The sequence below is a fragment of the Manis javanica genome, chromosome 12 (genome assembly GCF_040802235.1).
Source record: "Manis javanica isolate MJ-LG chromosome 12, MJ_LKY, whole genome shotgun sequence".
Classification (NCBI taxonomy): domain Eukaryota; kingdom Metazoa; phylum Chordata; class Mammalia; order Pholidota; family Manidae; genus Manis; species Manis javanica.
This window is the reverse complement of record NC_133167.1, coordinates 32,156,012-32,171,627: the sequence shown is the minus strand read 5'-3', so window position 1 is coordinate 32,171,627 and position 15,616 is coordinate 32,156,012. Positions and strand designations below refer to the sequence as shown.

At 39.2% G+C, this 15,616-nt stretch overlaps 1 protein-coding gene across 5 annotated transcripts in view; it reads left to right on the top strand.

Moving 5' to 3' along the window:
* Positions 1–15,616, top strand: part of CDK15 (cyclin dependent kinase 15) — a 73,354-nt gene that overhangs the window by 18,607 nt on the left and 39,131 nt on the right. For all 5 annotated transcript variants that reach the window (XM_073218333.1, XM_073218336.1, XM_073218332.1 and 2 more), the window contains 2 exons: positions 4,746–4,869; positions 6,486–6,606. In XM_073218333.1, the coding sequence (XP_073074434.1) occupies positions 4,746–4,869; positions 6,486–6,606 (245 nt within the window). The remainder of the gene's footprint in view (positions 1–4,745; positions 4,870–6,485; positions 6,607–15,616) is intronic.

Here is a 15,616-nt window from a genome sequence, read left to right as displayed (position 1 = left end):
GAAAAATAGAAATGAAGGACAGGACAAGGTGACTAACTGGATATGAGCAGGGAAAGAATGAGGCCAAACATCACTGATTTTGAGTTTGATTGACTAGGAGAATTATAGCTCTATTAGCAGAAATGAAGGAGCAGACTTGGAGAGGAGGAAGAGGGTCCTGTTTGAGACATGATGAGCTTCTAGTTGAGGTGGGAACCCAAAGGGAAATGAGTAGCAGGCAACTGAAGGGGCGATTGGAGCCGGAAGGAAGATAGGATGTAGGTTTGAGGGTTATTGGCGCATGAGTTTGTAGTTGAAGACAAGAGAGTGGATAACAAGAGAGCAAATACATAAAGCCAAAAGGACTGGTGATAGGACTTTTGTCTTTATGGGATGAGAACAGGACAGCAAGGGACAAAGGGAAGCAGCTTTTAAGAATGTGGAGGATCCAGGAAAATACATTTTCACAAAAGTCAAGGGAAGAGACAGTTTCAGAGAGGGCATGGTCGAGAGGGTCGTAAGCACCAGGAATATAGTTGAAAGTCATATTTACCCGCAAGGGCTTTGTGGGTTTCTGAGGGATACCCTAATAAATAGAGGAATTTACTAAGGATAGATGGAAGCACAAAGGAAGAAGTTTTCCAGTCAATGCAGGTAGGAGTAGGGATGACTTCCTCATGGCAGGGGCAGCAGTGGAGAGTGCTGAGATGCTGAAGTGGACACGGTGAGTCCAAGAACCGAAAATGATTCAGTAAGGCTGGAGTTTAGAATTAACGGAGTCGGGTTAGAGATGAGCCTGGAGAGGTAAGTAGCAGCCAGAGTGTGAAGGGCCTGACTGTGTCATACTGCTCCATATGAGGAACCATTAAATGGTTTTAAACCCATAGATTATAAATTCAGTTTTTCTTTATGAAAGCTCACTCTGATGACACTGTGGTGCATAAATTGGAAAGAGGCAAGACTTTTTTTGAAATGTTACACTCCCCTGACCTCATTCTCTCCTTTTTTTTCTACCCCACCCTAGACTCTCATTTCTTTTAGTTATTCCCTAAGTGGGGATGTCTGTTAGGGGTCCAGCCTTGACAGTGAGGCCTGTCAGGATGTCAGTGGGGTAGATGTGAAATGATGACAGGAAAGTGGTTGTCTATGTGGTCAGCTACTGAGCCAGAATCGATGAGAGACTGAAGAGCCAGCAATAATTTTTCTAGTTTTGAGATGCTTGTAGATGGATGATGGTGCCATTTACTGAGATAGAGAAACAGAGAAATCTAAAATAGATTTTAGAGGGACATAGTTAAGTTTTGGACATACTGAGTTTGAGGTGATTATAGAATGTCCAGGTTAACTTTAGACTATATGGATCTAAAAGTTCAGGAAAGGGATCTGAGTTGGAGATAAAAATTTTGAAATATCAGTATACAGTTGTTAAGTGAAGCAATATCAGTGGATAAGGGAGAGTATAAGGTGATAAGAGAAGATCAAGGATGGAATATCAATATAGTAAAGATCAGTGGAAGCAGTGGAACCTATAAAAAAAAACCACAGCAGAGAGGTAATAGAAACATTAAGAGATGGTGTATCAAGGGGAGAGAGAGCTTCAGGAAGGAAGATGGCCAACAAAGCCAAACGCTGCAAAGAGAAGGCATGAAAGGCAGCCATTGGATTTCCATTGCGACAGGCTTCAGTGACCACAGTAAAAATATTATGAGTGAAGCAACCATGGCAGAAGTCATCTTACAGGGGGATGAATTTCACATTTTAGAGGACGAACAGTTCCATACAATGCCCCAGTGTGTGAACTGGAGTGAGGGGCTGAAGTGGATTTGGGAAATAGATCATCAGAGCCGAGGAGGGTAATTGGACTTGTTCTCATGGGCACTGATGTCAAGGAGGCGGCAGCTGTGGTTCAGGCATCCACATCCCAAGTGAATGATGGAGAGTGGTGGGAAGTGCTGTGGGTGACAGTGAAAAGGAGGATAGAGGGAGACAGAACTGGATGGCATGCAAGTCCAAGAGGCAGGGATCTTTGCTTGAGGAGCAGAGAAACAATAGCTTTGAAGTAATATTGGGGGTTTGGGAGGCAGCAGACCCCCATCTCACAGTGATTGAAGGTAAGACTAAGTTGTAGAAAAACTAGCATCCACTTGAGAATGCTGTGTGGGAGCAGCGAACTCGAGGTCTCACTTAAGGGAAGGAGCCAGAGGAAATGCATGAGTTTGGAATGTAGGGAGTTTTTAAACCAGGAGGAGTGAGGAGTGAGGAGTGAACCACAGAAAAGGTCTGGGAGAGGGAGGAACGGTGTATACTGGGATAAATGAGAAGCAGCACAGAGCAGTATGGAGATGAGCTTATGTGGAAAAAGGCACCATCAGAGAGGCTTCTACTGTGAGTAGTGGTCATGGAAGAGAGGTTGGGAATCAGAGTAAGGTTAGCCTGTATCGAGTTTCTAACAGAACAAGTCTCAGGGATCGCTGGTGAGTGGAAGGACTCAGGATTCCCTGCAGGAGTTGACTGACTGATCTGATTGTGTTTCTGAGGGACTCCTTCCCCAGGTGGCACTAGTCCAGAGGAATTATTTTTTTCCCAAGACCTTCACTGTATTGGAAACATGACTAACCCCTGGGGTTTGGGAAGCCTCTCTGGAAAGAGTCACCTATGATCTGGCTTGATGTTGCCTAAGAAAACATGCTCAGGTTGGGTTATATTAGTAGTGAAGCTTTGGCTGTATGAAGGAAGGATCCAGGTAGCAAAGCATTAAAGAATGAGTGGGTGGTGAGGTTAGTTAGCAGAGAGTGCAGTTTTGAGAAGTGTAGCTATGAAATATCATATGAAATACATTAATACCGCAGGGCTTTACCATTTACAAATGCTTGTAGACGTATGTGGAGCCAGGGAGGAAAGGAACTGAAAAGCAAGAATGGGGAGGTGGGTGTGACTAATTAGTGAGAACAGCTTCTACTCGGAATGTGAAAGCATTCAGCCTGGCCTGCTATAAAGCTCTGTCTCTGGCTCAGCCGGCAGATGCTTTCCTTCCCTGGCATGTTTTGATTTTCTGCCTTTTCTCCAGTTTCTCAGGATGGTGTAGTGGAGTCAGGCAGGTCCGACTTTGACTCTTTCTAGATGTGTTCTTAAAGTTTCCTTGAGCCCTGTTTTTCTCACCTGTGTATTGAAGACAAGCCTATCTTCCACCCAAGGTACTTTTGAGAATTGCAAAAGGTGCTATGCATTCAATAAATGTTTTTTTCTCTTTCTTTCTTCTATCCCTCACCTGTCACCTGTCACCATCTTTCTATCTTTTGTCCCTCTTTCCTTAGTACCTTCAGATTGAAAAATAAATTTTTAAGCACATATTATGACATCTTATCTTTTACCTGCAATTTTTAGTTGGTTCTTTATGTTGTCTTTCCCATGAACATTTATGCTTATAACCGACTGGAAAATTTAAATGTTGGTATAGGAATTTTCTGTTTTGGTAGCTTAGTGGTTTGATGAATGGTGAAGTGAATCGTGTGTGAATTGGAAGCACCAAGAAGAGAAAGCATTGGGAAAACTCATAGAGACAGCACATGTTTGAAGTGGGAGTCTCAAGAAATTGTTCACATTCTTTCACGGCTTGTGAAACCTGCTGTGGGCCTGCATGGAACCAACACGGCTGCAGTGGCTGTGCTGGGCAAACTCCCCAGGCTCCTGCTCTGGTCAGACCATGATGCTCATCAGCTTGGCTTCAAGGTCTTCACTGTCAGGTCCAGCACAGGCCACAACGCCTCTGAAGTGCCTGGTTTCCAAGGTGTGATGGAAAAAGTGGATTTATCCACACAGCTTTGCATCTGCTATTTTGCCTGCATTCTCAGAATGCTGGAGCGGGCCCTTCCTTTCTGAACTGCCATTACATGTTCTCAGTTGGCATAGGTCTTTGTAAACACTAACACTGGTGTTTGAATTCTCAACTGCCAGTGGCCCTGGGAGAGAGCAAAAGACTCTTGGAATACTAAGCATTCTTTTTTTCCCTTAAGCTTCTCTATTGGTGGGAACCTAATATCATCTCTGGTTTCTGTGCCTTATGACCACATGCAACATTTAAAAATTTGGACCCAGAATGTATTACCCCCCTTTCTTTCCTCTCTCTACTGTTTATTCCTTATTCCCTTTTGGTTTGGGGGGAGGATCCAATTTCTTTCCATCTCTCTCCCTCTTAATCTATACTGTATATTCCCTCAGTTTTCAACTTTGAACTTAAGACTTTAAAATAGGTTTAAAAAGATAATGGTTCCTTTATTTCCTAAAGCCACCTAAGAATATATTGCTCAGTCTGGTCTCCTTGTGTTATGTTTTTAAGGGGTTTCATATCAGAGACTCTGGAATACTTAAGAAGTTGTAAACCTTAGAATATCATTTCCAGGTCAACTTTGATCTTATATGCCAAGTTCATTGATGGGAAAGAAAAATTAAATCTTTCACATCTAAATCAGTAACTAGTGTTCCAAAGGAAAACTTCAAAGTCTCCCTTTAGATTTTTGAGGAAGGATAATTCCTTCAGTATCAAAGAAATGAGAGGTAAGGAAAAGCCAGAATCCCTTGATTTAGGACATGGTCTACTTACTTGACTTTCCTTGTCCTTTTTCCCCCTCTGAATGTAAAATCTTCATTTTTTTTGTCCCTCAAGGGACACTTGTACAATGTTCTTTCAGATGGCTGTTTCTGATTTAGAGGCAAAATCAACCCATAGTGGCCCAAATCTGCTTAGATAAAGTGTTCATTCCTTCCAGCTTTTCATGTTTCAACTTTTGCGGGGCCTGGCATACATCCACCACCACCATGTTCTTCACAGGGACCTGAAACCTCAGAACCTACTCATCAGTCAGCTGGGAGAGCTCAAACTGGCTGATTTTGGTGAGTCTCCCCTTGAGCCTCTTTCCAGGCTGTGAACAATGATAGTTTTGTGTGCAGACGTTTAAAGCATGGCTAATGCTGGCCTTTGAAAAGTGGAGGCCGGGAACGTGATGCTCTCTGTGAGGTGTCAAACAACCATATAGGAAGTGTGAGGCAAGAAACAGGGTGAGACTGGTAGCTGCTTAGGATTCCACCAAGCCCCAGTCTAGTCAGACACTACACCTTGGGCGCCTCTACTACTCTGTCACCATTTTTGATACAGAGACATTTGAAGAGTGAACTGTACCTAGTAGGTTTCCCTAAATCTAAGTGGATGTACAAATTCTGTCAGAACAGATCAAGGTCATCCCAGAAAGATAGGATATAGACATTAACACCATATTGTAGGATGGATTCCTGCTGAATGGAGGTTCCTGCTCACCCATGTATCTACAGAGGCATGACCATATGGGTACCCAAGGTTTTTATTCCCATCAAAATGGTGTGGATTTCTCCTGAGTACCACTGTATCTTTCCGTTTTAGCCTTAACATAATTTATGATCGTGCGCACACAGTGGGTTTGCATGGTGTGTTGTCTCCTTTACTAGGCTGTAGGCATTAGGAAGGCGGCCTGCGTCTGTTCTTGCTGATCATTGTTCCCTGTGTGCCTGGCACAGTAAGTGCTCAATCAATACTTGTTGAAAAAACTGGTTCTGTGCAAGCCAAGGAACCATTCTTTTCTGGCAGGTGTCACATGGTTCTCTAGTGGCAGTACTTTACTCTGAAACAAGAACTTCCATCTGGACATGTGAGCATTTAACTGACACTCATCTATCAATTCACCACAAAAGAGAACTCATCTATTGAGTGTTTTTTCCGGTTGTAGATCATGTGGTTCTATGAGATAAGTAGCTGACTGACATCAGAAGCCTCATTTTGCAAAGGAGCCCTTGAGAGTGACTTGTCTAAAGTTCCACCAAACTAATTCAGATCAGTAGTCCCCATCCTTCACTCCTGGGGATTCCTGGACTGTGAAAATGGAGGGTGACTGTATTAGCTGTGAACTGAGTTCCATTGTGCTACAGAGACCCACAATTACAGATGTGTAGACACCCTAGAAGCTTAACTTTCTCTTGCATAGCAGTCTGGCCTAAGTGGTCAGGGCTTGTATGGCGGCCCGGTGGTGTCCTGGCCCAGGCTTCCTCCATCACGGGGCCCCACCTCCCCTAGGTTATCACCCCTGCTGCATACTCAAGATGGTTGCCACCTCCTTCTCCTGACAGCCGGGAGGAAGGAGAAAAGGGAAGAATGCTTAATCCCTCCATAAAGGGCATGATCTAGAAGTTCACACATCATTTCTGTTCATATTGCAAAGGCAAGAATTTAGTCACCTCATTAAACTTAGGTGCCAGGAAGGCCACATCTAGCTCAAAGTAAGCCAAACTTTGAGAAATTCACTTGATGGAGAGGTACATAAAGATCAAGGTAGTTGAGTAGCTCTATTAGCAGCGCCTGAAACATGCTATTATTTTAATAAAATGTGTTTACTGGTCATACCCTCCTTGGTAGAATGCTTCACAGTGGCTCTTCAGGAAGTCCCAGGACAATGAATTCTGTACTTTTCCTCTTTGGTCAGGTCTTGCTCGGGCCAAGTCCATTCCCAGCCAGACCTACTCGTCAGAGGTAGTGACTCTGTGGTACCGCCCTCCTGATGCCTTGCTGGGAGCCACTGAATACTCCTCTGAACTGGACATATGGTAAGAGCTAGTGCCAAGAAAATGTGACTCATCCTCCTACCCATGAGGATTGCCTTATCATTTGTGTTGTTTTTAATAATAATCCTAATAATGGCAATCACATTTATCTATGGAAACATAAAGTGCTTTCAAATACATCATCTCATCTGACTTTTAAAATCATTCTGTGAGTTTTTACAGTTAAAGTAATCTTTTGAATCAGCTTTTTGCCATGCTTCTCCTCCTAATTCTTCTCTCCAATCCTTTGTCTTTTCCTCTTGTTCTTAGAGAAACACACATACACTTTTAAACTGCACACACACACACACAGACAACACATTGTTTGCACACTCATGATCATGCATGCCCACATACAGTTCAGAGCTTGGTGAAAAAAGTATAAAGACCAAGACTCAGTAGACCTGATTTTCCTGCCAATTCCATTTCTAATCAGTTACTGTGGATTTTGTTATCTGGAGATGTCCTGTAATGTCTCTGTGTCTCTGCTTCTTGGTTTTTAAAATGAGGGTAATAAACTCTTCTCGTGAGAGGTTAAATGGAATTGTAGTGCAAGTAGAGAACCAAGTAGATGCTATAAAGTAGAACCACATCACTGGGAAGGCTCTTGGATTAGTGGAGTGCAGTAGTGAATATGAGATCAATCATCCTCCTAGAGCAGTGGTGTTCTGTTACGTGAATCTTAGCTCTGGAAAAATCCAGTCATTTGGGGGCCACAGTTAGATGTGTGGTGGTTTTGTAGTCATAGCCACCTCTTCAAAGGTAGCAAAATGTGTGAACTTCATAATTGCTTGAAAGTTCTTATGTAAACATAAGGCCCTGTTTCTAAAAAATTAATAACAGATTAAAAAAATTAAAATTACCTAAGTGTCCATCAGTAAGTGAATGGATAAAGAAGATGTGGTACATATACACAATGGAATATTATTCAGCCATAAGAAGAAAACAAGTCCTACCATTTGCAACAACATGGATGGAGCTGGAGGACATTATGCTCAGTGAAATAAGCCAGGCAGAGAAAGACAAATATCAAATGATTTCCCTCATTTGTGGAGTATAACAACAAAGCAAAACTGAAGGAACAAAACAGCAGCAGACTCACAGACTCCAAGAAGAGACTAGCAGTTACCAAAGGGAAGGGGGTAGGGAGGATGGGTGTGGAGGGAGGGAGAAGGGAATTAAAGGACATTATGATTAGCACACATAATGTAGGGTGGTCACAGAGAAGGCTGTAGAGCACAGAGAAGACAAGTAATGACTCTATAGCATCTTACTATGCTGATGGACAGTGACTGCAATGGGATGTGGATAGGGGGGACTTGATAATATAGGTGAATGTAGTAACCACAGTGTTGCTCATGTGAATCTTTCATAAAATTGTATATCAATGATAACTGAATAAAAAAATAAATAAAAATAAAAGTAGATTCAGAGAAAAAAAATTAAAATTACAAGGCTAAACTAAGCTTTTGGATTTCCCAAAGAATTGAGAGAGGTTGCAGAAGTGTTCCTCCAATGTGTCTGGAGTCTTTGATTTCCCAGTACCCTGTGCCATGTCTAGAAATATCACTGCTAGTCAAAACCTTCCTGAAACTATCAGCTCTCATTGCTTGACCCTGTCACTTCAAAGGCCTATGGCAGGCTCTGGCTTTTTCAGCTCTTAATGATCACTTTCTAGCTGCGCTTCACAAATGAAACCTCTATTCACCACTTTTAAACTTTGTTTTATTATGGAACATTTAAACATTCAAAAAATGTGTAACATGTACATACATCAGTGGCTGTGCTGGCCCCTAGTGGGCAGAGGCCAGGGATGCTACTAACATCCCATAATGCACAGGGCAAACCCCCTCCCCTCCAGCAAAGATTTATCCAGCCCCAAATGTCAATAGTGTCAATATTGATAAATCTGATGTGATTAAGAAGCATCATAAAGTGAATTCCAAGAACCCATTACCCAATATAATAACCAGAACATAATCAACTAGAACATATCGATGTGTGCCCCTTTCTTGTCAAACTGTCCCTCCACCAGAGGAGCTTCTATCCTTAATTTTTTTTTCTTGTCATCATTCCTTCACCCCCCTAAAAAATAATATTTTTACATTTTTTAGGAAATCTGAAAAATACTGTTTAGTTTTACCTGCTTTAAAGTTTTTATAAAAATGATACTATAATATTTTCAGTTTTCTGTGATTTGCTTTTTTTTATTCAGTATGCTTGTAAGATTCATTCATGTTGATCTATGCAGCCACACTTTATTTCCTGTTGATGAGCCTTTCAATTATTTAGTTTGTTTTGTTTTGTTTGTTTTTGCTGTTATAAATATCCTTGGTACTTTACTGGTTTATAGGCATTTTATATTCTGGATACAAATCTCTTATCAGTTATGTGTGTTACGAGTAACCTCCCCCAGTTCATGGCTTCTGTTTTTGTATCTTTACATTGTCCTTTTGAATAATAGTTCTCAATTTTAATATTGCTGACCTTATCGATCTTTTCTGTTATGGTTAGTCCTTTTGTTTCTTGTTTAAAAAATCCTTTCTGCCCTGAGGTTGGAATGATATTTTCCAATGCATTCTTTTAAAAACTGTAAAGTTTTTCTTTTCTCTTTAAATCCTTACTATATTGGAAATCGACTTTTGCCTATGCCACCAATTGCCTCACCCTCATTTCTTCAGTACTCTGCCCTATCAGATCTCCCACATACCAAGTTTTCATAAATGCATAGGTTGGTTTCTGGGCTCTCTGTTCTGTTCCACTGTGGTCGATTTCTCTGTCCCTGTACCAATACCCCACTGTATTAATTTCTATAGCTTTATATAATACTACTTGATATCTGGCAGGATAAGTCTCCTCACTGACTTGATCTTCCTCAGGAGTGTCTTGGCTATTTTTTCCCTTTAACTTTTCATATAAATTTTAGATTTAGCGTTTCAAGTTTCATAAAAAATCCTAGTGGGCTTTGCATTGGAAGTCATAGAACACATTGAGGATAATTAACACCTTTGTAATAGTGTCTTTCAATTTTTTAGACAGGGTGTATCTCTTCATCTGTTTACTTGGTCTTTAATGCCTATTCGTAAAGTTTTAGTTTTCTCTCTAAGCTCTTACAGATCTAGAGCAAATGTCCTTGTAAGTCTATTTCTCTTATTTATTGTTTCTTTTGGTTCTTGAATATGGTATCTTTTTTCCATGCATGTTAGATTGTTTTCAACAGTGATATGATATGCTAATTTTCCTTAGAATTTTGTTTGTGGGAGATTTTTTTTTGAGGTCTTGAATGAGATGAGTTCCCTTGGAGAAGATTTGCATTTAATTTTGTTAGATGCATTTTTTAAAAAGAGAAATTTATTGTTGTATTTTATGTAAGTGTTGATCTACCACTCAGATCTTAGATTTCTCAATGTCATTCCCTACTAAAAAGAACTAGGACTTTTTGGAGAAATGGCCAATTCTCAGGCTGGGGCAGGGAAACTATGAGATAAGCCAGGGATACCTTCTTAAGCAGAACAATTTTTGTAAAATGATCAAAAAATGATGGGAGTATGTTAAAAGGGTATGGGAAACAGCTGGAAGAGATTCTCACTGGCCAAAGCTGGTACAATTTGAGCATCAAAGTAAATAATGAGAGTAATGGATTATAACGCACTGAATAAAGTAAGAACATGTAAGTTAATACTAAAGATAGATAGCTAAATGGACAGACAGATAAGAAGGGAAGCTCCCCCTTCCAGTAGAATGCCAACTAATACCTTGGGGAAGAAATGATAGAATTAGAAAACCACTCTTTTGTAATATAGTAATAATTGGTTCTAACAAGAATCATCAGTGCTAAACTAAAGAGGAAATGTGATGAGGACTAAGATATTTACATTGTTTCAAAGTACTTCTCCACAAATTACTAATTAATTACAAAGGAAGGAAATAGTAACTTTATAGTAGAGACACTCGGCAGGCACTGCCTTAACCAAGTGAGGAGAGTTAGTATTATCAATAATGGAATTAACTGACATCATGTGTCTCCTAATAGCATGCACTGAGAAGGATACAATATCAGTTATGTGGTTTTCCTGCAAAAAACAAAAAAGGAAAACCCCTGAATCAAATGATAAACTCACTTTGAGGGATATTCTACAATGTAACTAGCCTGTACTTTTTAAAAGGGTTGTAGGGGAGGAAAATTTTCCTTTATCCTCTTAGGTTTAGTGAATGGGCCTGTGAAATAAACTGACAAAAGACAGGTTAACAGGAGAAAAGCAGACCAATTTTATTTGATGTTAAAAATGTTATGTGACATGAGGTAGCTTCATGGAAAGAAGATAAAACCCCCAAAGGAGCAGCTAGGCTTGGAGGCTTTAATGGCATTCTGACAAAGGATGATAAACCTGTAAAGAAGTGACAAGGAAAGGAAAGGAGTTTCTGGACTCTTTAGGGGTGGTAAATTGTGGGAAGGTAAGTATATGGGGGACCCTAATGGTAAATAAGGGTAACTTAGCAAGGGTTATTTATGTAGATTCTTCTTGGTGCCATCTCTGTCTCTGCTAAGGTTGTCCACCTCTCCTCATATGGCAGGGTGAGGGGGGCATCTTCACAAGGGGAGCTTACACCATCTTTCAGGCAGATGGGGGAAGCAGAGAGCTTGTCCTGTGTTTTTGTTTTTGTTTTTGTTTTTTGTCAATTGTGTTCAGCCTGAACTAATCCTTATACCACAGTGATATATTTTGGGGTAGCATATTTTGATCCCCAATAGGGCCAAGGTTTTGAAAGACAAAGAAGGACTGAGGAAGCTTTCCAGATTAAAGGAGACTAGAGAGACTAAATGCAATGCATGGTCCTAGATTGGATCCTGGCTGAAATACTGCTCAAGAGCACTACGGAGACAAGAGCTGAAATTTAAATATGGACTATGGGTTAAATAGTAGTATTGGATAAATGTTAAATATCCTGATTTTGATAATTGCTCTGTTGTTATGTAAGAGAATGCTTTTGTTCTTAGAAAATACATATGGGAAGTACTTAGAGGTGAAGTCATATTTAGTAGGGGTGAAGTCATGATCTGCAACTTATTTTCCACTATTTCAGAAAAAAGTAGATAGATAGATAATAGGCATATAGATAATGATACTTAGATACAGAGAACATAATGAACTGAAACAGGCAAAACATTGGCAACTGGTGAATCTGTTTGAAGGGTATTAGAGAGTTCTTTCTACTACTATTCTTGCAACTTTACTGTAAGTTTGAAATTATTTCAAAATTAAAAATTACCTCCCCCCCCAAATTGAGAAAAACCTGGTGTTTCACCAAAGATAGTCTAAGAATCACTGGCTTAGAATGTGATCAGTGTTTGCAGTTATTTCTCATGTGTTTGTGAAGAATGTGTATCCCCAAACTGTTTGGTACACACTACAGGTTTTTATTTTTACCGTGTTCCAAATTTTGAGGTCGTTAATTGTGTCATCCAAATCTTCTGTATATCTCTTTTTGTCTTTCACCTAACCATGAAAAGTGTGTTGAAATTATTCACTGTATTGTTGATTTGTCATAACTTTATCCATTTTTTGCATTGTATACTTTGAAGCTATTTTCATTAAGTGCAAATAAACTTCAAACTGTTCATTATTCTTTCATGTACCTTAGATCTTACTTTTGGAATAATTTTCCTGTCTTTTGAAGTAAATCTTCTAGAATTTTATTTAGTGTAGGCCTATTGGTGGCAAACTGTTTTTGTGTCTTAAACTCTCATGGTCGAAAGGTGCTCTTGCCAGGAGGTAATAAAATTGATGGTTATTTATTTTTTTGCCAGAACTTTGGAGAGATCATTGCCCTGCTTTGTGTTCTGTTGGTGTTGTGAAGTTCACTTTTAGCCTAATTATGGAGAAGTTTGCTTTAGCCTACTGTCTTTCTTTTTGCAGGTGATCTCTCATTTTATTTGGGTGTTTGAAAGATTTTAAAAAAAAATTTTTTATCATGGATCTTTCACTATCAAGTGTCTAGTGTGGATTTCTCTTTATATACCTTGCTTGGTATATATGGTGCATCTTCCAATGATGAACTGTCTTTCATCAGTCCTTTTCTTTTTGAATGTTGTCTCTCTTCCATTCTCTTTTCTCGACTCCAGTGAAAGATTATTAGACCATATCTTTCTATTACTCACAGTTCATATCCTCTCCTTTATAGTTTCTGTCTCCTTAACTTTCTCTACTGCATTCTGGGTAATTCTTTCAGCTCACTTACCAGTTGTTTAAGTCTTTCTTAAACTATGTATTCCTTACCTCTTTACTGTATATACAAAAATGTATGTTATTTCATTGATAAGTGTTTCATAAATTTAGTGATGAAGAATAACACTTACAAAATGAAAATTCAGTTGTAAGTTAAAATTATTGTCATTACTCTTATTTATTCTATTGTTACTGTTATTTGCCCAGTAAAACTCAAGAAGTAATGTAGAAATAGAACAATAGGCATCTTCCTTGAGCTTACTGTATTTGCTCATTCTACGTAATTGTTAGGCCTTAGGTGTTTATATTGAGATTCCACTTCCCATTTTTTTTCTTTTCAGAGTGGTAAGAGGGGAAGTGCATAGGGAGAAGATTCCAATTGACAAAGGAGAAAAAGGGGGGGAATCCTATCTTGCAACCCCATAGGGCACCAACTGAATGCCTTTAGAGGAGGCATATGACTGTGGGTGAGCATTAGAGCCTTTGTCTTAAAGAAAATAATTATAACATACAGTGCAAGAGCCTCTTGTTCACAATGAGCCCTGGAAGCCACAGGTCAGCAGAAGGACCGGAAGCAGATTATGGCAAATAAACAAGTAGGACATACTGGTTATTCACAGGACTTCCAGCCAGCATTCTCTAATCTCCCAACATCTTTTCTTCTCTCTTTATGTAATATGCCTGAACTTAAAAGATTCCATTAACTACTTCAGTGAGGAAAACTCCTGTTAGGATTTTTTAGGATGATTTTTAGGATGATTACATTGTTTTTTTGTTTTTGTTTTTGCTTTCACTTTTTTGTACTATATTTAAAAGTTACCACTTTCATCATTTTCAGATGCACAATTCAGCAGCATTGAGTGCATTCACATTGCTGTGCAGCCAAAACCACCATCCATCTCCAAAATGGGTCATCATCTTTAACTGAAACTCTATACCCATTAAACCATTACTTCCTATTACTCCCCTCAACCCCTGTCAACCCTTATTCTACTTTCTGTATCTATAAATTTGACTATTCTCACGTAAGTGGAATCATACAATATTTGTCCTTCCATGTCTGGTTTATTTCACTTAGCATAATGCTTTCAGGGCTCATCCATGTTGTGGTAAACTGGGTTTTAAAGAAGGATTCATTTTGACACACAAAGTCCTCTAGTCAAAACTGACCTCAGGCATCTGCGGGTTTTAAGACTAAGGAAAGTTGTCCCTGCCTGAGAGACTGCAGATTTCTTGCTACAAACTTCCAAATGTAAAGAGCAGCCCAAGGGAAAGGAAACAGAAATGTCATGTCACTGCCATGTATTATATTGTTCTGAATTAATTTCAACAGTAAAAAATGAAATACTGATTCATTTTTTCCAACAACACTTTTATATGCTTCCTACACCTCTGGAAAACCTAAAACTCGTGAGATGGTTTATTTCCCCAGAGATGGCCTCAGGAATTTGAGGAATATTTTTCTCTCTATAAAAGAATTTGTTCATGCTTAGAATAGAGAAAAGGTTAGGAAGATAGCCAGAAAAAGCAGAAAACATGTAAGCTGTTACCTCTAACTTAACTGAAGAACCACAGTTGAAGCAGTAAAATGACAGTTGGAGCAATAAAATGACCCCGTGTGTCTCTGCTTTCTGAAAGGTTCACAGTTTGATTCCACCTTTTTTTCCCCTGCATGTGAAGTTCCTCTTCATCTACATGGGCTGCCCCAAGGGTATCTCCACAGAGCAAAAATTGTCTGAGAAGCCTAACGATAAGCAGGGTGAGAAGAGCCAGAGGAATGAAGATTTAAGAACAAAACAGAGAAATAAAAAGAAATAGAATCTGGTTCCCTATTTAGACCTGAATGTTCAGGATATTTTCAGTGTTTGCTTAAGGCTAGTCTGAGGTGGGCAAAATAGATGATAGCCACACAACTTGGGTAAGAAGTAAATCAAAAGTATGAAAGCCATACAAACTTGTATAAGAAGTAAATAAAAAAATAAAAGTTTTGAAGAACAAATTTAAAAATAGAACGATGAATTGTATAGTTTTTAAAGAACAATGCTTACACCTAGAAAATATCTTTCATCTTTCAAACTTAAGGTGCACGGACTTATTTTCTTGCCAATGCATTGATATTTACGGTATTTATGGATATTCCAGAAACTGTAGTAGAATCGACTTAGGAATTGTTTATCTATGTTCTAAGTTCATCCATGCCACACAGGTGCACGCGCACACATACATGACATGTATATATAAAAATACATAACCTTAGACTCTAGATTTGTTCAGTGAGAAAGATTTTAACCTGCCCCCAACTGAAGCTTAAAAAGAAAGGCTCAAGAGAATGCCTATAAGGCACCAACCATATAAATACAAAGGAGAATTTCAACCAAGTAATATCATTTTATTATGTAACACAAACATCTTTTGTTACTTTGTTGTTCTTGCATAATGGCCTTAATATCCAGCTTTCTCCAATATATTTTACATAATTTTGTACACCATCCTGGTGTACTAGAAGGTAAAGGTCATTAAGAAATTGTGTAAAAAGGACATCTTGGTTCCCCACAGCCACTAATAAGAAAAAACATGAAAAGACAACAAGCTTTTTCTAAGCACTGAATGCCTTCTGAGGGGAAGGGAAAAAGGGGACTACAGGTTTAAACCTAGCTGTGATTCTGATTCTGAATCCTACTGATGATGCCCTGGGGCCTTCTAGTGGGTGGAGACCATTCGAGGACATTCACCGACTCAGTATCTAGCAACTGGGATGCTTTTTAAACATTTGACAGTTTTCCATT